At 37.7% G+C, this 22336-nt stretch overlaps 1 protein-coding gene across 5 annotated transcripts in view; it reads right to left on the minus strand.

Moving 5' to 3' along the window:
* Positions 1-22336, minus strand: part of MYO5A (myosin VA) — a 103819-nt gene that overhangs the window by 6077 nt on the left and 75406 nt on the right. Inside the window, exons 23-38 of one of the 5 annotated variants that reach the window (XM_064456427.1) lie at positions 21778-21871; positions 20909-21057; positions 20098-20211; positions 17855-17998; positions 17034-17087; positions 16081-16308; positions 13175-13275; positions 12547-12627; positions 10424-10622; positions 8777-8851; positions 6761-6854; positions 4389-4535; positions 3833-3987; positions 2572-2661; positions 1702-1852; positions 574-856 (exon numbers count right to left, since the gene is read on the minus strand). In XM_064456427.1, coding sequence (XP_064312497.1) covers positions 574-856; positions 1702-1852; positions 2572-2661; positions 3833-3987; positions 4389-4535; positions 6761-6854; positions 8777-8851; positions 10424-10622; positions 12547-12627; positions 13175-13275; positions 16081-16308; positions 17034-17087; positions 17855-17998; positions 20098-20211; positions 20909-21057; positions 21778-21871 — 2159 coding nt within the window. Of the gene's footprint in view, positions 1-573; positions 857-1701; positions 1853-2571; positions 2662-3832; positions 3988-4388; positions 4536-6760; positions 6855-8776; positions 8852-10423; positions 10623-12546; positions 12628-13174; positions 13276-16080; positions 16309-17033; positions 17088-17854; positions 18002-20097; positions 20212-20908; positions 21058-21777; positions 21872-22336 lie in introns of all 5 variants that reach the window. The other 4 variants (XM_064456429.1, XM_064456428.1, XM_064456431.1 and 1 more) reach the window with 4 other exon arrangements.

Genomic DNA, 22336 nt, shown 5'->3' on the forward strand with positions numbered 1-22336 from the left:
GAATGTGACGAGTGGAAGAGTAAAGGCAAATGAGATTTTGTCCACGCAAATGTACAGTGAGGCTTTTCAAGCTACTTGAGAGATTGGAATACGTTGGCTAAATTTCCTGGAGATGCCAATAGAATGCATTGGGCAACGGATGCCAAATGCAGGAATAGAATAAGATGGCTTTACTGCAGGATGCAGCAAACTACAGTGTGGATGAACACAGCAGGTATCTACTGTGCCAACAGCATAGAAAGAACACAGCAGGCACATGTGTTATTCTTCTCTAAAAGCTGAGAAAGCAGCTACCACCGTTTCACCTATGGTTCTGATTCCTACTTGATGATGAAATATTTTTGTTTTGGTTCTACCCCATTTCCTTGAAAGTCAGGTAAGATTTGGCCTAAATTAACCAAGCTCTTTTCAACTGAACTGCTCAAAACCAATTCAGCAGCATCGGCAACTGTTTGTGTGTGGAAAATTAAATACTCAAAGTGTATCTGCTATTATGTCAAAATGATGTTCTCCAGTGTCAAGAATTCACTAAGACTTCCAGCAGCAAGAAAAGTATAAAACGAGCTCTCCCACCTTATCTGCATTCCTTTGCTCCACGAGCACATGTCCTTGCGCAGAAGAAGATTATTAAGCGTTACAGCCCCAATGATGTAGAACATCTGCTTGACAACCTGTTTGATCAGCTCTGGATCCATTCCATGCTGACACATCACTGAATGGAAAGAGTTCAGCTGCCGAATAATGGAGTCCAAAGTGTAGGTTCCTTCATCAGCAATACTGGATGTTCTCTTTCGCAGCCCTGTTGGTTTCACCCCTGAGACACCTTGGATAGTCTCATGCTCCAGCATTCCTGAAACTGCATTTGATCGACAACTTTATTACAACGACTAAAAATTCCCATATGCAAGCATATTATGCAAGAAGCAAAACTTAGTATTTACACAGAAAAAGCAGGCTGGGCTTTCTGCTGGCCACACTTTGCCATGATTTCCAGCAATTCTCTGTGTCCCACTATGTTCTGCAAAATCTTAGCTTATAGGGTTTTTACAAAGATTCCAGCATGTCTCTTTGAAAGGAAGGTCTAACTCTAGCTCAGCAAAATACTCTTCTCCTCCCATGGTCATGTGAAGAGCATAGTCAGCAAACCAAGAGCTGTTTCATTCTTCCAAATGGTAGGATCAGAAAGCATACAGAAAATTTGTGAGAGAGTACTGTCTGACAAGAAAAATGAAAAGTACTTTTAATGAATAAAATCTCTCCGAATGTCAGCTTCATCACTGCTAGCTATTTCATTGCTGTTTGCTGCCCATAATGACAACCAGCCATTTTTCTCCATATTGATTTTAATTATGAGTCATCATGTAACGAAGGCCATTTTTAACATGGGATATTTCCCAACACACAGGGCAACCAATGTCAGACTGTCCTAACAGTTTTTCCTGTAAATGCATGATTTATAACAAGTATGAACAAGGTAATTTGATTTTTTCTGTCACTGCCAGAAGAACCAGACACAGTTTAGGTTTCCCTCTAATACAACCTGTCCACTGTAGTCCTTGTCATCTATAAACAGAATACCACAAAAACTATTAATAAAACTCTACTGGTTAGGAAGAAATACAAGATATAGTGTATCACCACCATCACAGTTTTCACTTTGGTACTACGGTGTGAAGTTTAAGGAATTCGACTTCGCCTTACCAATCATTGGTTGCAGAATGTTTTCCAACACTCGGACAAGTTGTTGGTAGATCTGAATAGCCAAGTCACTCAGTACTTGTCTGTATTCAGCTAAATCAAAATTAGTGAGGCAGTGTTCATTTTGACGAGGTGTATTATGCTTCATAAACCCCTGAATTCATAAAACAACAGAAACAAATGCTTCAGTGGAATACAAAAATACTACACAAAACCAGTATTGGTATTTTTTCATGCAACTGGCAAATAATACTTTCAAAATAATAGTCACAGCTCCTCAAAACTTTAATTTGGAAGTTCTTCTGATTGAGGGTAATGCTAAGATTTGATTTTCAATTGTGATTTGTGTGACATCTACTTCCTTGACTTGCAAAATCAAATATCTGACACAGGAACAAACTGCCAACTTTCTGGCAGTTAAGACCCTTCCCTCCCACTCCAGCATGGGCATGCTCACCTAGTCATTTATAGCCAAAATCCAAGTTAAGCATGAAGCAGAAGTTACACATACCACAGCCTCCAAACATAACTGGTCTCCCATGCTATGGTTAAAGGGCTTAATATGGCCTTCTTCACAAGAAGTTCAGTGAATCATTAATAAACACCATAACGGTTGCAGCTGGATTTTTGTACTGAATCTGAGTTGGCACTTTCAGGAGCACATCACCTAGCCTCTGGGCCCCCAGCCTCAATAAAGGGCAACTGGTTCACATCTCCCCGTGCTTTCCACTAACATTATCACCACCATTCCAAAAAGTGTAACTGTTTTAAGAGACTTTGACTAGATATTGAGATATTACATAAATTTGTTAAAGAGGAGTGCTCCCAGTAGTATTGTGGAGCAAAAGAAACCAGAGTAGGAGCACTGCTTACCTCCTCTCCACTATATTGCTTCAAACAGTGCAAAAATCGGCAGGTGTTAGACAGCCAGAACGACACTGTTTCGAAGTCATCACCTCTTTTCTGAAGATAAAAATAAACACATTTCAACAAAGACTCGTAGGAGGAATAAAATAATAAAATGTTAGATAAACAATTAAACACTTAAAATCTACTTTCTTGTAGCTACCTAGATCCTGATGTTTTGCAAAACTCTGTGTATTTCAGTCATATATTAGAAAAACAAGGTTTTTGACAAAATACCGTCCTTGTTTTCTGTAATGTTTTTCAAAACTTTTCAAAATATTATTTCTTCCACAGGTATGATCCTCTGTGTTTTACAGACCCGTCCTAACTGCTCTGTGCAGAAATCACAGGGCAATGTGACTGTATTCCCAAAGCACTCATTCTGGGGCACAATCACTTTTGCGAAGAGCCCAACGTGGAGGATGGGAACGATGCAGAGCCAGCAGGACGAGCAGAGAAAAATTCAGTTTGCATGAATGTCACTTACATCATAACCACTTTGGCAGCCTAATACGGAAGACAAATAAAACAAAAAGCCCTCCTCGCCAGAGAATCTAGTATATGCTGAGTAATTAAAATTTCTAGAGCTCTGTAGCACGCGCTCCATTCACTTAAACATGTCCAAAAGTTTCTATGAATATCTAAGCTCCTATGGGATTGTTTAGTAAACTACTTCTTTCAAAACATTAAATGCTTTGGTGTTGAGCACACCTGCTTTATTTAAAAACTATAAAACTACATGAAGCATATTTATGTCTTAATATTGTTTTCAAGATACCCCTGGAGTAAACTCTTTTAGCCAACTCATTGTGAAGACTTTATGCAGTAACATATTATCATCAGTGTAATCTGTAGATGAAGCAAATGCGGAAGTCTTTGAACCAAAACTGCAAATGAAACATTTTAATTAAGTATTCTGGATTACAAAGACTCACTATGCAAACTTTGCATCCAAAGCTTTGCAGGTATAGTTTCAGACGAAGCCTATTCAAACTAAAAGGAAGGTACTTCTTTTTCCACTAATTCAAACCATCTGTGGTATTATGTTGATAAAATGTTATCACTGTAATTTGCTGATTGTTAACAACTTTTGGTAACTTTGGTGGGGGGACTTTACTGATCAGAAATCCAGAGCCAATTCATTGAAAGTCTTTTCCTCACTCCTCTAACATAAAATCAAAATAAAATTTTAAACTACTGTTTTCTGAAACCAAGCAGACTAACTAACCTTCAACACTTTTTTGATGCCATTGATAGTGGAAGTCAACAACGACCGCACTTTTTGGTCATCATTAAGGTAATCCGCATGGCGTACACACATGAACAAAATATACGCTGGTAGTCCCGGAATCAGGTTAACGGCTACCCCACGTGGTTTCAGCTCTTGGGAAAAACAAACATACATTGTATTGTTAAGTGTAAAGCCACTGGAAGGTGTTATATGTGGTAATCTTAATCTCCCCTGTTAATTATACATACATATCTATATATGGCTAGTGAAAACTAAGAGTAAAACTAGGAGCCACTTTCTCAGCAAAACACCAGAACAGAATAAAACATAACTGCCTGCTAAAAAATATGCAGACACATTAATATGTACTATACTTATCAGGAAGGATTATTAGATTACAATTGACATTTAGGAATTCTAGATAAACTGAACATTGTCATAACCAAAATAAGCTATGCATTTCATAATGCAAATTCTGTTCATGCAAGTTCTTATCATGCATTTTTCAGAGTGTGTGGGAGCAGAGGAGGCTGCAAATGAGAAAGATGCTTACCTAAAATAAGGTTCTTGACAAGTTTTTGTTCATCCTCCTTCTTATATTCTAACATCCCTTGGAAGTCCTTTTCCTTCCGTGGAATGTTAACTGGACGAATAGGTTCATCAATGATTTGTCCAGGTGATATGTTCTCCATCTGGCCCACTTCAGAGGGCAAATGAAAATAAATTATATAATATAATATAATATTTTCTAGTGAAACCAATGCACATCAGAGGAAACTACGACATTTCTAAGGAAGAGATCCAGCATATAGAGCTAAGAAATGTTTTTCTTTGGTTCAGGGTAACACTTAGCAACAAAATTCCCATTAAACAAAAAGACAGATTGTTGATAAATGTATCTTGGGGTGGCATTCTTCCTTTGAAGGAGAGTGGAAGTACGTGAATGGCATTCATTAATACAGATTTACCGCTGATTTCCTGGATTTTATTGTACAAAAGCACAAAGGCAAAGTGATAGCTGTTAACCACTTAATCTCAGATTAATACTGCAAGGGTTACTGTTAATTGTTCTGCAAAAAGGCAGTGTTTTTCAAGCTTGATGTTTGTTACCTATTGTGGTAGGTTTACCTTGACCAGCAGGCAAGCACCCACACTGGCTCAGCTCCCCCCAGCCCTCCAGCAGGACAAGGGAGAGAATATTAAGAGCAAAAATGAGAAAACTCACGGGTTGAGATAAAGACAGTTTAACAGATGAAAGAAAGAGGTGGGGAGAAAGCAAAGGCAATCACTCATGCCCCACCACTACCATCATGGAGGACTGATGCCCAGCCAGCCTCCAAACAGCAGCCACCTTGTATGCAAAAAAACCCCTCTTCTGGCTCCGAGCGTTAGGTGGTATGGAATACTGAATATCCCTCTGGCCAGTTTGGGTCAGCTGCCCTGGCTGTGTGCCTTCCCACCCCCTCAGTTTACTCATTGACAGGACAGAGTGGGGAAAAAAGAGAAAGCCTTGACACTGTGCAAGCTCTGTTCCGCAACAGCCAAAACACTGGTGTGTTACCAAGACTGTTTAAGCCACAAATCCAAAACACAGCATCACGCAGGCTACTATGAAGAAAGTTAGCTCCATCCCAGCCAGAACTCCTACATCTTTGAAAGTTAATTAGGTAATAAACACAGACTAAACTATGTTTTGAGAAACATTTTCCCGCTCCATATTTTGTATGAATGCTACCGTGATCTTGTCCACAGCAGTAACCAAACAATATTGAAAGACTTTTAAAAACAACCTTAATTTGAGTAACCTTTCAAAAGGATATATGAAATATCCACTTTGCTTCATACAGTGCCTCACGGTATGGTATCACATTCAACACCTACACTCCATTTGATTAGGCTGCACGTTTGTTTTTGAAAAGCAGAAGTTGGCTTCATCCTAGGAAAGCTACATCCTCTTCTCATAACCCTTCTAGTCACATGCAATCTTTACAAACAACTGCATATCCTCGAAGTGTGCTAAATGTCTGCACCTGTCAAATGGGATAGAAAATGCAGAAATCCAAACTGGAGCTCGAGGAGAGCTGCCAATAACTAAAGGATAATATACTCTTGTTAATCCAGGTTTAACTTGGTATCACTGTTCTTTTCAAACACTGAAGCAGTGAAGACTACACAGTCACTAATTTCAATCTTAGTACTCAATAGAACAACTCATTAGGCAGTAAACTTGTTTCTGGATGAAGCAGATGACCATAAAAAGCTTCTGAAAGATTAGGACCAGGATTATTTAAAAACAAATTCATACTTCAACTTTATAACATTATTAATTGCTTTTAGCAATTAAAATTACGTTCTCATGCTGAGACATAATAAGCTGTCAGTCTCACCAGTCCTAAGATCCTAAGGCAAATCACTCTGACGCTCATAAAAATAAAATTAGCTTAGTCCATATCTCAGCATTCTCATATTCAAGCTTGGCCAGCAGCTCTGAAAGGAAACCTCAAGTGGAGAAAGACAATCTCAGCATTCTTGGCTCCAATGATATAGAAATTCACAAAGGAAAACTGGGTAAGTTATTTCTGCCTGGTTCATATTTACTATTGCTTTTGTTTTTATAAAAACAGATACTGTCTTTGAGTACACAAGTAGGCTAGGTAACATTTCTTTATGTTCCAATGGTTTCCGCCTTCAGATAAATATCAATCTCCTTTTACTCACTGCTTCAAGATATGACAAATATTCTAAAGGTTTATAAAGGAACATACAGAGTTCTGAGTGTATCTCCTGTTTCTGGAATCAGTTAACAGAGGCTAATGCTACTGAAGACCTCATGCACCCCTGACCGTTAAGACAGACGGATATGATGACAAAGGGGTCCAAAAAGTAAACCAAAATCTTTCTCTTCCTCTCAAAATATAAAAGTACCTTCAAGTTCACCAATCTTCTTCGCAAATACTTTCAACTGTTTCTTTAACTTGCGAACAGTTTTGTCTTGCTTTTCAAGCTGCTCCATTAAATCCTGTAAATTAAAATGAGAGAAAGATTAAGAGATGAGAAAGTGCCATAACATGTGACAGAGATAAAATCAGTGCTGTTAGAACTACAAGACGGTGAAGAAAGCTGAACAGTGGTGCCATCCTCTGGCTGAGCTTTGTAAGCTGATACACTGTCTACAACACAAGCCAAATATTAAGTGCAGCATGACGAAGGCAAAGCTCTTAGGCAGGTATATTCTGCAGACACTCAGAACTAGGTCACTTCTTAGGGAAGAAGACATTTTGCTGCAAACACATCTCCCTGATGCTTACTCCCTGCTCTTCCAAATGCCTCACGGAAATAATTTTCTTTATTATTTAACAGCTAGCCTGCATCATTTATTCATGCCTTCAGGAATGACTCATTATTCAGACATATCCATTTTATAAGACTACAAGAGAGAGATCTGCAGAAAGACCACAACTTGCACTCAAATTTACCAAAATCATCAAACATACAATATTACTTGTAATTCTCTGCCATCTCCCTATCACTTGCTGTCATTACATTTCCTTAGACAGAAACTGGGGCCTTGTGTCTTTTTATTCTGTACCTGAACAACATCTAGCATCTAAAAGTCCTACTCTTGCAAGAAAACTGTATTTTTCTTTCAAAGGAGCACTCCCCAGAAATCTATCTTTGAATAATTCTGTGACCTATGGTTCATGAAATAATCATGTAATTTAAAAAGGGGAAGTCTTTCTAAACGAAGCAAACCCTCAAGCTCAAAAAACCTAAAAGTCATTCCAGGTTAAGGGTTTGAAAGCAGCTTAAAAGACAAATGTTCTTTTGTAAGTGTGATTCTCCATGGCACTGATGAGAACATAAGGGACCACGAGCTCCTTGCATCAAAAGCATCAACTGGGAAACTATGTTTTTCCTAAAAGTACTGAAAAATATTAGTGCAGCATTGACAACGAATTTGAATTAGGCACAAAATTGCTCTTGGTCATGTAAGAGGTTACAACCTAATATAAGATACTGGAACAGTAAGATATTAGGCCTGCTGAAAGAACAGAATCAAGGCCACACTTCATATTCAAAGTAGAGTTTAGTATTACAAAAGAAATCCTGTTAATAACACAAAATACTTATCAGATATATTTTCTACTGAAATTAATAAAAAAATACATGTAAGTCCAACAAATTGTTTTGAAAATATCAGTGAAGGGATATGATTTCTGAAAACAAATATGTGAGGAGGAAGAAAGTTCTTTCTATGGTTCCTCTTAACAAATTGAACAGATTTCACATCTCATTAAGATTTCGAATCTCATAAATTATATTCTTCCAAGATTACATATGGTGCTATCTCATTTTGTTACCTTTAATTATTATGGAAATATAGTATTATTTCCAATGTTATCATTCAGGCTTTGCATTTCTGAAAAATATTAAAAGCTTATGTATTTTGGTTCTGAAAGATTTATTCATTCCAGATGACAGCACCATAAAGAGATCTGTGAACAAATTCAGGCTAAGACTGGGCTACTCACAACTGCAGGCATTATTCACCTTCATAAGTCTCTATATGATCAGGCTTCTATTTTGCTGAACTGAATCTAAATGTATCAAAGTTTCAAAGCAAAGAGTGGTTCTGAAAAATTGAGCATCTTTTGCGTCATGTTCCTCTTTTTCAGGGCAGTATTATGTAGTATTCAAAAAGAAACTGCTTTCGTCACAGCGTAAGACTTGTATTAGTAACAAAACTGTGCATCAAAGAGAGACACAGATTACACAGAGGACACTAACAAAAAAAGCAGTGAGGAAAGTAATTGGCATCGTGAAGCTCTCTGCAGGGGATTTCCTTTGAAAGGGAGACAGGGAGGCAGCCTGCTTTTCAATTAGTGCTCCAGAAATAGCAAACGAGACAACAGAGAAACAGGATTCACATGATCTACATACAATCATCCGTTTGTAAAGTGAAATCCGGTACGATTGATACTTCTTGGGATCATCTGCATACAACTCCTCATAAAACTGTAAAAATAGGTACAGGATAGTTTTTCCCCTGCCTTTCAGACACTGATACTTCAGTAAGCACCATATAAATGAAATCAGATTAAAACAGGATCAAGAATCTCTAATTTTCAGGTAGTCTAGTCCTTAGGTGTGGTGCTCATTCCAGCCTCTCCCGGAGAGAAGCTGATGTAGAAGAGTTGCAGAACAGTCAGACCTTTTAAAAATGGGCAGTACTAATACTGTGAAAGCCTGGAATATAACCTTTGTGATAACCTGGACAGGACATTTTCTTAGGCTAATCAAGATGGGATTGCCGTGAACACTACAATGCTAATATCACATCTGGAAAGCCTGTAAATTATTTCCACTCTTGGGCTAGGAATGGAAAAGAAGCATATTGGTGACTTGGAGTGGACTTGCAATACTCCAACATGAGAATTGAAATACTAAGGAATGAGTCTATACTTAACAAGTAAAATTGCATTCACCGTATTTGAAAATAAAGAGAGCTCCTCTGGGATGTAATTACATGACTGTGTGTTGTCTTGGGAACACAGAATGTGATGAGTAGGTCTCTTGCGGGAAAAAAAAGGCTAAAAAACATAACATTTGACTAAGCAGCAGGAGGGACCTGTCAGAGATGGAAACATTCGCCATTTGCCTTTGCCAGTGGGAGACAGTTGCTGCTGAGGTAAACTTATATTTTCAATCAGTTTTCCAAGATCTATTCACCAAATTATCTGATGCTTTTATCAAAACCTTTGGTACTAAGACAAGAACCTGACAATGATAACTTCTGTAGCATACATAAGCAGCAAAGACTATACCCTGTCTTATTTAGAGGAAGCAATGACACTCAGAGCTAGGATTTTTCTTCCTGAAGTAGCATGATTCCCTTCACCAATAAGCAGTGATAAGCCAATGATATTCTAACACAGGCCTCTTTGGAAAATATCCGCAGAATTGAACTAGCTTGCACATGATGAACATACTCCTTTGCAGGGAAAGGTAAGGAGTTTCACCCGATCTTTCCTTCATACAAAAATGTTGTGCAGTAAACAAGGAATACCAACTATTAGCTAAGTGATTTCTGACCAAGTTTCTTTTCCAGAACTACTTCAGAACGTACTGAATAGCTGGAGCTCATAACACAGTGTGTTATCTGTCTATCTTCTGGCAGGGAGGAGGGAAACGGGAAGAAAAGTTACGTTAAATAATTGGAGAACTACATCAGAGTTTTTCAACAAAATAAACACACTAATATAGTTCAGAGGAAACACCACTACTTGGCACTAGTATTTTTATGAGTTCCCTGGATATCAGTCATTCTATTTCGCCATGATTAAACTCATAAATTGAAAGCTGGGATGCACAAGCTTTCTCCATGCCACAAACTTGGAACAAAATCCCTGAAAAGTTATTACTTCATCAGCAATCGTAAGTCTCTCCCTCCCATTATCTTACCTACAAAAAACCCCTGCAGTCATGCAATTTTTTGCAGGAGGGTGCCATCTGAAAACTGCTAAGAACTTACAGGCACAGCAAGTCTGTAAGTCCTCTAGCCTACTCGTGCAGCAACATTTCCCTTACCAAGTTCTCATTAGTCAGCCGGGTGATCTCATGCTGTAGACTGGCTTCAATGCGGGCCTCTGGAGGCAGCTGCAGATTCTGTGCTAGGAGCTGCTGCTGGCGATTGTTTTCTTCCTTCAGACTTTGGATCTCACCTCGCAGCGATTCCAGTTCATTCTCGTGGCTCTTCTTCTGTGACTGAAGCTGAGATTCCAGCAGCCTAAAGAAGTTGAGCAACAGTTGCGTGAACACACTTAGAAAGTTACATCCCTAATTCTCAGAGGGAGTGTAAAGCTTTAGCTGCTGCTCAGGAACAATTAGCCATGGCTTGCAAAGGAAAATGAAAAAGGCAGAGTACTCTTTAAACCCGTCAGTATGCCTTCTAATTAAATTAAGCTTGCATGATCAAAAAGTGGAGAGAAACTAATTGTGACACTGCTTTGCATTTCCTTTGTGGTTGAACTCATACTGTGTATGGTGCCACTGAGAACATGTGGCAATAAATGTAATGCTAAGTCTTCACAGATTGTCACTGCTTTAAAGGGACTTTAAAAAGGTTTTACTTCTAAACAAATCAAACAGTGTAAGATGAAGAAGACAGTGTGTCGCTTGAGCTAGGACCCTGCAATATTAACAAAGGAAAATCTTTTTAGAGTTAACTCTGTTTAGTCAGAAACCATTTAATTGCAAATGCACATAAAGAATCCTTATTTTTACATTAAAACCAACATTTTGCAGAGGTTGTCATTAGTGCACAAAAGGCTAACAACAGAACCAAACTCAGGACTGGATCCAGGAGTTCTGTTTTATCCTCACCACTGACTCGCTCTTTCCCCTTGGGCACATCATGTCTTAAATTCTTCTCATGCGAAATGGGGATAACACGTACCAGCCTCCTTCTGAGCAGTGCTGTGGGGATCCTGCTTGCAAGGCACTGTCCAAGTGCTCTGACTCATCACTCATTTTGTACATAGACACACAGAGGAAATGACATTACTAGTGACTACTACTGGTCAATTAGACAATCTTTCAGGGTTTAAATATGCATAAGGCAGGCACATTTATTAGTAACTAGACTGATGAAGCACGCAAGGGCAAACAGTCATTTACCTGCATTGCTCTGCCATTTAATATAAAGCTTGTCTCTACAGTGCTAGGACAAGAAACAAGAGGCGCAGAGCAAACACTCTCACATCCTGCTCTGCAGAACACTTGCTCCAAGTTAGAGCTTCACAGGCTTACAAAACAATGTTAGGTGTAGAATTTGTTAGCACAGAAAAGGAAAGACTTTAGTTAGTAGCATTCATTGCAAAATACCTCCTTCTGTAGTTACTACTACCAAATGTGTATATTGAAGAAGATCAGCACTGCTGATCTATTGAATTACTTGCTAGTGACAATTTTGGAAGTCTGGGACACATGTATGGATATGGGGCCCAAATGTGCACACAGAGCCAGAACTGCATTTCCTAACAGGTTGAATCTTGCCCATTACATGACCAGCTCGCAGCCTTTGCAGAGACTGCAGTGATTGCACTGAGGTTTGTACAGCACCACGACGAACTAAAGATTGATTACTTCTGTTTTGTTGGTTATTTTGTATCTTACATTTTGAATCTTGCACGGAGAGATGTGGGAGAATAATGTTCAATTTACCGAACATGAGATGCAACAAGGAGGGTAAGAGCCATAACTATTCGAAAGTTAAGAGTACACTGAAGCTGCTCAAACAGTAGTTATATTACTAAAATGACTGTACTTCTTTAGGCTGAAAAACTGCAAGGGAAATTAATTTTGATACACGACGTAAAGGCAGACAAATAATACACAGCTACAAAACTTTACCAGTTGCAGAGTTTCTGGTATTTTACAGTCTATTTTTGTGCAAGTATTCTTATGAATTATGTATTAGTTGTTGCCGCCATCTTAACTTTTTAAATGATAAAACTTGACAAGTAGAAAGGTTTGCAGACTAAGTTTGAGGAAATTCTTTAATTTGTAAAATTTGTTATGAATTTTTTTCTAACTGTTAAAGCAATAGAAATACTGTAGCTAAAGCAAACCCATAGCAAGGGGCACAGTTAGCTAGAAAAGAAGATGCAAATGAAGAAAAAAACCCAAAACATTCTGAGAAATCTGGTAACCTGTTGGCTTGTTTTAACCCTTCATAAACCAGCCAAAGTTCTCCGTCCTCATTCAGCACATGATAGTCCTGGGGAGATTGCCTTTCAAGAAAAGTTTTTAAAAAATACAAGAGAGATACGTGATGGTGATGAGATGACATGTTAAGGACATTACACACTAAATTACAGTTACTATAAAAGAGAAACAAAGCTCTAAAACAACTTAGCAAATTACTTCTCTTTTTTACATGTGTTTCTTCTTAATGATGAAATTCAGTTCTCGGTGTTAGCCCAAGTGGTTACAGCATTCCATGCTGTTACAATAAATGTATTATGACAGACTGTTGTGGCAACTACTGGACAAAGGTAAAAAACCAGCATGGGGAATGGCATCCAGTTTGAGCAACGTAGCAATTAAAGACTAAGAAGATGCAAATCCAGGAAGCTTGATTTTGCATTTCCCCATTGTTTCCTGATCCTTTCAAATACTGCATACAGCGATTTTGCTAATCAAATCAAATTATAACCCCAACTACAAGTGTTCTCTAAGTATCTACATTTACATGGAGGCAACTTAACTGAACATGATAGACACAGTGTGTCACAGCAGATCCCAGCTGATCATAGATTAAATAAAGAGAACTTGTACCTGTTTGTTTCCTTCAGTCCAATATACGCCTGTGCTATTTCTCCTTTGTCTTTCATCTTTTGTACATCCTCCAAGAGGATTGTAGAATCTGTCATGGTATTCTGGAAAAAGAATTATTATTTCCAGGGTAAATTTAATAATGTAATTTTTCTTTGAATCCGTGTTTCCACCACTTTACCCACATGGAACATTAACCATTGAGTAGCCACATTAAAATTAGTGTGGGTACGTGAGCAGGAGGTTGGGCCATAATCTCTATGTCCATTTGGTGTATCTTTTAAAATTAATGCATACTGCATGGTCAAATATCAGTCTGTCTAACAAGCAGGTATGTGTGTTAACCTCATTTTATTTGTTCATTATGTAAAGGGAATAAAATAAATTTCATTAAATGATGAATTTGCAGTTTATTTCAGATTACCAGGAACAGCTGCTAATACTGAAACTGAAGAAACATAATTTTGCAAGCTTAATTCTATTAATATTTTTAAATATTTACATGTAGTCTTTCAAACCTTATAAATAAGGTCCATTCCTCACTTTATATATTTTAAGTGCTCTGGCAAAGCAGGAAATAATTTACAAGGGTTTGAGACATTTAAAGTTAGATACCATCATAATACCATTTTGTTTCAGTTTTGAATGTTTACTATGGCATTTTTGCTTTTTCTTCAGTAAAACTTAAAATGCTTAATAGATATCTACAGTCACCTTGGCCAGCCTGATGTGAGTCATTGCTACAGAATAATTAGAGTGGAACTATAGGAGTCTAATGGACTTTCTTTTTTTACTTTTAAAACAATCAAATGCTATTTTCCTGAGTAAAATTTTGCAAATTATTTACAATAACAACTTTGTGGACATAAATTTTGGATCCTATACCTAGTATGATTCATGTTTTCTAATATGAAAACCAATAAAATATATAAGCTCCTCAAAGAATTATTCCCAGCATCCTTATGAGATCCTTGTGATTTTTCTACTACTATTTTATTACACAGTAAAACTGCTGTATCTCACCTGCCAATCTATCAAGCTTTAGCAGTCTGAACATATTTATTATTTTCATGCTGATGGAAAGAAATGCTAATTACTCATATCTTCAAGAATACCCTACCTGCTATAGTTGTAATATTTGAATTAACAGCCTTTATTTAGAGTCAGTTCAGTTTCTCATACTCCTAAATACTATGTGTTCAACTACATTTTCTAATCAAACGTTCAGCAATTCCTATCTAGATTACAACATGAGTCCCAAATCTTTGTTGCATGCCGAGGACAGCAAACACTTTAAAGTAAGGTAGTTCTTCATACCACAGGCTTTTTTGGGGAGGGAATTTATGGATTTTGCAAGTTAATAGAGATCTGATTCCTGAACCAGTGCTGCTTTTATGCTCCTAACACACTCAGCAAGATACATTGATTGAGCTGACTAGACCAATTCCTGAATCGTTCCTTTCATGCTCCAATTACCATAAACGAACAGTTCAAAAATGTTAAATCTGCTTGTCTTGAAATAACTTGTTTCATTGTGTGGAGCAGGAATATGGGGACACGGGGGGCATGGGATAATAAGAAAGATTTTTCAGTAACAGCAAAGTGCAGGAACTACTTCAAATACACGTAGGTTACTTATGACAGGCAGGGAAATTACAGCTGAAGTATCGCTGAGGGTTTTTTTATGCATTTAAGAGTTCTGGTTTATAACTGTAGACAAAAACGTGTACCTTATCCTCCTGGCAATCAAATTGGAAGGCAAGAAAGAAGAAAAACAAGTAATTAAAAAAAACAAATCTGTCTGTTCTGCAGCTGTCCAACCTAACAAGCAGACGCTATCTGCAAGCTGGCTGTTAGCCATCCCACAGGTGACCTTCATATTTCCCTCATACTCATAACTGCTGTAAAAACAACACTTGTGTCTCACCATTGCTGAGAATAACTTATTCAAGGATTTACTATTCAAGTATTTATTTACAATGTTCTAAATATTACAGAAAAATTAGTTTTTTCTTTATAATTAATAATTTAAAACAAGATATGTACACCTTCATGCATCAAAGACTTTCAATTTATTTAGGACAAATATAAACATAACTTTGCAGTAGCAAAGGAAAGATGACATATCTGTTCATTCTTTGCTGCGGTTATGACACTCTAGAGGGCTCAGTTCAGTCGAAATAACACGTAAATTCCTGGATTTACGTGACACCTTTTCAGGTTGAGTGACTCTTATTTTCAAAGCTATTACTTCCATAAGTATATCACCAGAATTAGAGCTTTTTAGAAGATACGCATTTCAGTGGTTGTGCTCTACTCTTCTCAACAAAACCACATAGCACCTATCAATCAATAATATGGAATTTATCTATCTTCATAGGTCAACTTTATGAAATGTTATTTATTTGCAACCTTCTATGACCCTGCATAGATTTAGAAGAAATTGCTCCTTGTACCTCCTACTGAACTATTAATTAAAAAGAATTCCTAAGAATTATTGTAAATTTTCCAGTCAAACTACATACTCACTAGAGAAATAACACTGCTCCAAATGAGAGTTATTTCTGCATTGTTAAAGGAGACTGGGGAGATCCTGGCCAGACCATTGGTATCTGCCAGCCTGGTGAGATCAGTACGCTATCTTTACATGAATGCTGGCAGACAAACCCAAAATTGGTTTATTAATGCAATCTCCCAACTTGGACTGCTGCAAATTGCGTGCTAACAACGATCAATGGATTACACCTAGAACCATTTAGACCATTCACATTTACCATTTTAGACTATTACACTTAGAACCACTTAGACCATTTTATCCTCCCTTTTCAAGCACATTGTTAAATTAAATAAAGCACATCAGTGATGCAATGTAACTTTACTACACAGTGCATCTGCTGACTATTATTTACCTTGGGTTGAATAGCCTCTTTCTGGCTAACAAGCTGAGACCTCAGGATGAGGACTTCTTCCTTGCGTACTTCAAGCTCTTCACTTACTGAAGTCAGCTGATCAAGGAGGACTCTATATGCAGGGGCACCAGGAGCAGTTACCTCTGGGGATCGTGTTTCTGTGAGGGCCTTCTGTAGTTCATTCAACTCATTCTTCAGTTTTTTATTCTCAGATTCAAGTTCTTGACGCTGCAAGAAATAGGGAAAATTCTGTCACCCAGCAGCATTCCAACATGCCTACAAAACCATGGGTACAAAGCTATGGATAGAAATGGTAAAAACAATGAGTAGCTGCAATGAATCAATCAATGTCTCCCATATCCCTGGCCTCTTGATTACAGCGAATATTGCCTGGAAGGATTTCACTAATAGGGCTAATCTTTTGTCTGAAGTGCAAAATCAGAACACATATACATGAATCATACAGATTTGATGGGAAAAAAATTACCCATCATTTTTTTCAGTCTTATTCTCCCCTTAACAAGAAAAAAAAGTTCACAACAAATACTGGTCAGCAGGCTAAGTAGATTCTGCAACATTCAGTGATATTGATATTAATAAATATTTTTAGTTTTAGTGGTCTAACAGATGCATTAGTTTAAATAATGTGTTTAGAAAAGAGTGCTAAATTTGTCACTGTATTTTTGCTCAAATTACCTTGCAAGTTGTACTAAGTGCTTCAATAGAGAATTCCCACAGTTTCTGGGGATCTTTTTGTTCTGCAGCCCTAGCCACATATTCTACACCTCGAAAAGGGCAATCCTACAATAAAATGATTGCTGGGGAATTTTTTGTCTAGTTTCTCCAGCTAATATTCTGAAACAGGAGGGCTGATGCAATTTTCTATGCCAGCACATACAATTGGATGCAATATTCTCACTAGAAAATAACAGAAATCTCCTTTTAGGAATTACCTTGAGCGATTCATACTCCAACTCTGCACCTCTTATTGGAGGCCTTTCCTCCTCCTATGAAAGAATACAGACAAGCGTGAAAAATAAAAATCCAGTCCTTTCTTTTCTTTAATTTAGTTGAGGCAGGAAAAGGAAATGGAGCTGAAATTATTTTCCTGCAAAACTGGAAAACACTCATTCTGGTACTACTGAGTGCTTTAGTATGAGTATTGGAATTGTCTCCTTTCATTTACTTACGGATTTGTGACACATAATTGGTTAATACAAATAAAATCAGGTACAAATCATACTACTGTCACTGGTAATGAAACAGAGCAGGATGAATGCCAGGATGCTCAAGAAATTCACTGGTGGAAGAGTAATAAGAAACAACCACCCAAACTGGCTTAATATTTTTATAAGTACTTAAGGAGACCAAATCAGAGGAGAATTTCAAATAAAATCTGCTAATCATGTCTAATTCCAGCTCTTTGGCTTTGCATCCTGGTTGAAACACTTCTTATTCTGCCTAAAATGAACAACTGCTCACTCTCCCCATCATTTAAGTAGATTTTGTATATTGCTGTTCCTTAATAAAAAACAGCCTTTTTTTTTAAAGCACTTTTTGTTCCTGTTAACTTCCATCAGAGGATCTCAAGGACCTTGGAAAACTAAACAACCAGTCCCTAGTACTCAGCACCAGTCATAAAACTTGTTGTTAAATAAAGGAAGTACTAGAGGAAGAGAAGGATTTAGTAGAAGTCAGTCAGCATTCACACAGCCATTATTTCACAAGAAGGGATATGCTGGCATCAGCATTTGATCAGCTAGAAGGAGTCCACCTTAGCTTTAGCCCGGAGAGCCTGTTCTTCCTTTCTGTCCAGTTCATCCTGCAGGGATTGCTTTTCTTGCTCCAGCTCTGTAACACGTTTCTGCAGCTTGAGGAACAGAGACATATCCAATGGTGCCTTTTTCTCACTTGGTTCCTGCTTTAGAAAGAACAGAAGGAAGTCAAGACGTATTCCCCTTCCACATCACAAGGAAGCACTACAGTGAGTAAAGATGGGAAACAGAATGGGGAAAGAGAGGAACACAGAAATGTTACTTGATTCTGAGAGTTGACTATTAGCATCTAAAATATTTCATCAGCTGTCAAACACTATTTTTAAAAAGGATCTACTAGTATAAAATCTATCTAAGCCTAAAGACTAGCAAAAGAAAGAACCAGAGACTACCTAGCAGGCAGGAGGTCTATAATTAAGCATACCTTTTATTCTTATTTGTTTGGAGGGGGAAGGAGAAAAAAAAGTCTGTGGTTAGACTCACCTGAAAACAACTGTAAACGGAGGCACTTTTTTTTTTTTTAAATTATTTCTATAGTAAGTTCTTCAGCTACAGAGAAATCTCTGTGCTGACTGTAGATTTACAGGTTAATTTAGTGGGATGTGACATAAATAGGTACCAGAAGATATATTCTATGCCTTTTTCCTTTTATTATCCTAACTATACAGCCTGCTCTGGGCCTAATCCAGTAGCTTTCTCACTATTTTCTGGCAAGAACCAGCGTTTGTAATCTGAAGGTGCATCAGAAATTGTCCATCAGCCATTTTGTACTTTACGTAGCAAGAAGATCAAAGCATTTATTATGAAGTGCACTATAAATTCTGAAGCCTAGAAAAGGAACTAGAAAATTAATATTAATGACTGCAGCAGACAAGCAAGCACAGCCATTTCCACTTCATCTCCTTTTACTGTTGAGGGGAAGAGTCATAAACCACACTAACAGCTCAGGAAAAAGAAAACAGACACTGAGTTTTCTGGCTTTACTGGTTTGTACCAAGATTGATGCTATTTTTTTAATGTAGTTTTGTATCATTAATCTATATTGTTAGTCTAGTGTCAAACTGGAGTTTGAAATCTTGAGGGGTTAAACAAACAGATTTAATCTTCTCTCAATGCTGTATTTATTCATGCTCTTGTGTGAGTTAATTTTTTCATTTACATTCTAAAAACCAAAACCAAAGGAAAAGACGACATTTGGCTTATATGTGAAACCCGATCACATGTAAGTTGCACTATCCTTTTCCTGATTATCCATGAAGGTATCTTTCTGAAACAATTACACAAGGTGAAAAATCCAACTGTGAAGGCAAATTATGAATATGTGTCAGAATCAATGTGTTTGCATCCATAGTAGAAAACAATTTTCCGCAGAGGCTTTAAAAAACAGTAATAACAGCCTGTAGAAAGCAACAAAACAACTGTGGAGATAACTGACCCAGGCAGAGGGTAAACAGAGTGAGCAAGACAGAGGGTAAATGGAGTGAGCAGTGTGGTGGCTTACAGTTAAGAAGACCTCTAGAATGCACAGAAAAAGCTTTGCATCTGCAAACTGCTAAGGACAGTCAGACCACCAACCTGATGGCTCTCTGCTGTGTTAGCAGTCCCACTTCTTTGGGAGGAGCCAAAAAGGGGAGTTACGTTGGAAAACACTAAGAATGGCTTGGAGTTGCACCACAAATTATTCAATATTATTATTTATTAGCTGAATCAAGAGAGTCATCTTTCTGAAAATTTTTAAATATCCTGGGATCTGTATCACTGCATATGCAAAGGGACAGAACATTCTCAGAGTTCTATTTATCTCTATGAAACAGAGGAAAAATGAATCAACCTGAGGTTCTCACCCCTAACAGGAAACTCATTCCATGTAGCTACTAAGAATGGGGCTTGCCACCTTGCCACTTTTAACCCCTAAAGATACAGTATACAGACTTCTCAGGAAGTCTTACTGGTTTTCTGAATTCCCAGTTGGCGCTGAAAAAGTGATAGTGCTTACAAACACTGGCAAGCAAATGTTTTACAGATGCAAATCAACTGGATGGCCAAGTATCCAGTCTATGTTTACTTTCACAAAGGACCACAACTAACTAGAGAATGAGCTGTTTTCAAAAAGGAAATGGAAAAGTTGGATTGAAGCATTAGATTTCTCAATATATGGTGTTCAGAAGTACATATGAAAAAAGAGATAGGAATACATGCAACCATTGATCAATGAACAGTTGTGGGGATTTTTTAACATTACCTCCATCCTCACTGGTAAGTCTTCCACTTCTGTGATCTCAGAGCTAAAAGTATATTCAGATTCATTGCTACTGTGAGTTGAATCCGTCCTTTTGTGTCCAGGCTTGGGGATGTTCTGGAGTGCAAATGAAACAAATCAATACCACTATAAGGGTTTACCTCTTCACAACCTATAATTCAGCTTGTAATATTTGGTGTTATTTCACAGCTATCAAAATTTATAAGAGAAGATCTTTGATTCTGGTCTCTTATGCCACCTAAAGCCTGAGATGTAGTTCACAATCAAATCTGCATCAAATATTGCTGCAGAAAGTAGAATCAAGCAACAACACAGCATTTTGCGGGAAGGAAAAGCTCAGTTTACAGGAAGTACAAGCAGCAATTCTCTAACTTCCCAGACTTTGTATTGATGAATATTTTTTCTTCCTGACACATAAAATATTCCTAGAACTACTTAAAATTTAACACAGGATGAATGTGATACAAAAAAAACTAGTACACGTGAATAACTTCAGGGCAAAATAGGGGCAGACAGCACATACAATACCACTAGCAAAGTTACAGCAGAAGTTTAGCCTTCTTCACAAACTTGAAAATAAAAATATAATAATTTTTAAAATCGACCAAATTTTAAATGTATTTATTTTGGCTGAGTTAATCTAATTATCAATATTGAAAAGGACAAACTTTCTTTTCAGGTACAGGTCACCACCTTACAGCTGACTGCAGAATCAGTAACTAACTCATACCACTAGATTCTGCCTAAACACATTGTGAACAGCTTTTGGTTTCTCAGATGTTTAGCCACTTACCACCATTAAGTTCATTTCATCCTTGAGATCATCATATCGCTCTTCTAAACGGCTGAACTCATTCAGCAGGTTCTGGTACCGTAACCGTTCATCATTCAGATCTAGCTCTAGCTGTTTTGTTTCCTCCACTAGCTTCTTTTCCATTGTTTCTGCCACAGAGAACAGGAATCCAAAGTGACAACTCCAGTTCTACCTAACATGCAGTGCATCCATTCTGGAAGTACAGGCATGTGTCTGCACCAGGAACACAGATGGTGAGACAGTCTGCTGTTTGAAGCTGGTGTGTGGTATTTGTGCTTCTGTAGGCAAACATTAAACTAAATATATTAAGGACCAAAGCATTATTGGGTAACCACAAAAGGGTTCACTCAGTTAAGTTAGTTATTCTGATAATACTTTGCATTAGTAATTCCAGGACGGAGGAAGAAGGGACACTAGCTAAAGGCTGCTTTATGTAAAAAGCAAAATGTGAGATGCTTTACTCCTCAAGAACATTGACCCTCCTCATCACAGCTCCCTCCACCACAGCCTTTGCATTTAGAGTTACTGCCTTCTGGCTGCTGTCTATGTAGTCACAGCAGCCAGAAGAGCTGCAGTGGATTAATTGCATTAAATAGCAGAGCCTTCTTTTTAAAAGTAAAACACTTTGTAACAGTCACCCTCACCAAAAAGACCCCAAACCCTTAGCACTTCATGGAAACTCAAACAGTAAATAATTCTGATGCATGTGAGTTCTTAAAACAAAGAAATGAAGCCATTAAACTAAAAAGGAATGCAAACTGAGGCAAATTAGCCCAGTCTATGCAGTAAAGTGTTGCTTTACAAGGTAACATGAAGTAGAAAACCTGAGTGAAGTGAACAGCGCCAACCTGTTATTTCCCTCGCCTGGTCATGGATGCGGCGGTTCAGCTCCTCTTTCTCTGTTTTCAGTAACGTGTTTTGCTCTTTCAGCTCTGATACAAGCTACAGAGATAATAAAATATTTGACTCAGAACACAGTTCATCTTTCATCAGTAGCTCTAACAGCAACTACATCCTTGTAGTAAGAGTTCAAATACTTAAACTTCTCCTCAGAGCATGAAATGAGTGAACTAAGTTATGACATCTTTCTTTCCCAAATTACACGTCTTAAATACATCCCACTGCACATTCCCCTGTATGTTCTGCACTCCGTTTCTGATCAGATGCCAAAACTGCCTTGAACCACTCCACTGTGCCATAATGTTTTTCAGTAAAGTCCCAAAGATGTAATTTATTCCTTAAAATAGAAAAATTCCTAAAATAGGAACAAACTTAGTAGTTCTGTTGTATATTCCATTGCTTTGGGTAAGACCATAATCTAACCATAATCTTTGCCCAGAAGTTGTGCCACTTTAACTGTGCCCAGGTTTGCCAGTTACTCATTTGACTCTGATTATGGTTGCTACA

Source organism: Phalacrocorax carbo, chromosome 7, assembly GCF_963921805.1.
Source record: "Phalacrocorax carbo chromosome 7, bPhaCar2.1, whole genome shotgun sequence".
Lineage (NCBI taxonomy): Eukaryota > Metazoa > Chordata > Aves > Suliformes > Phalacrocoracidae > Phalacrocorax > Phalacrocorax carbo.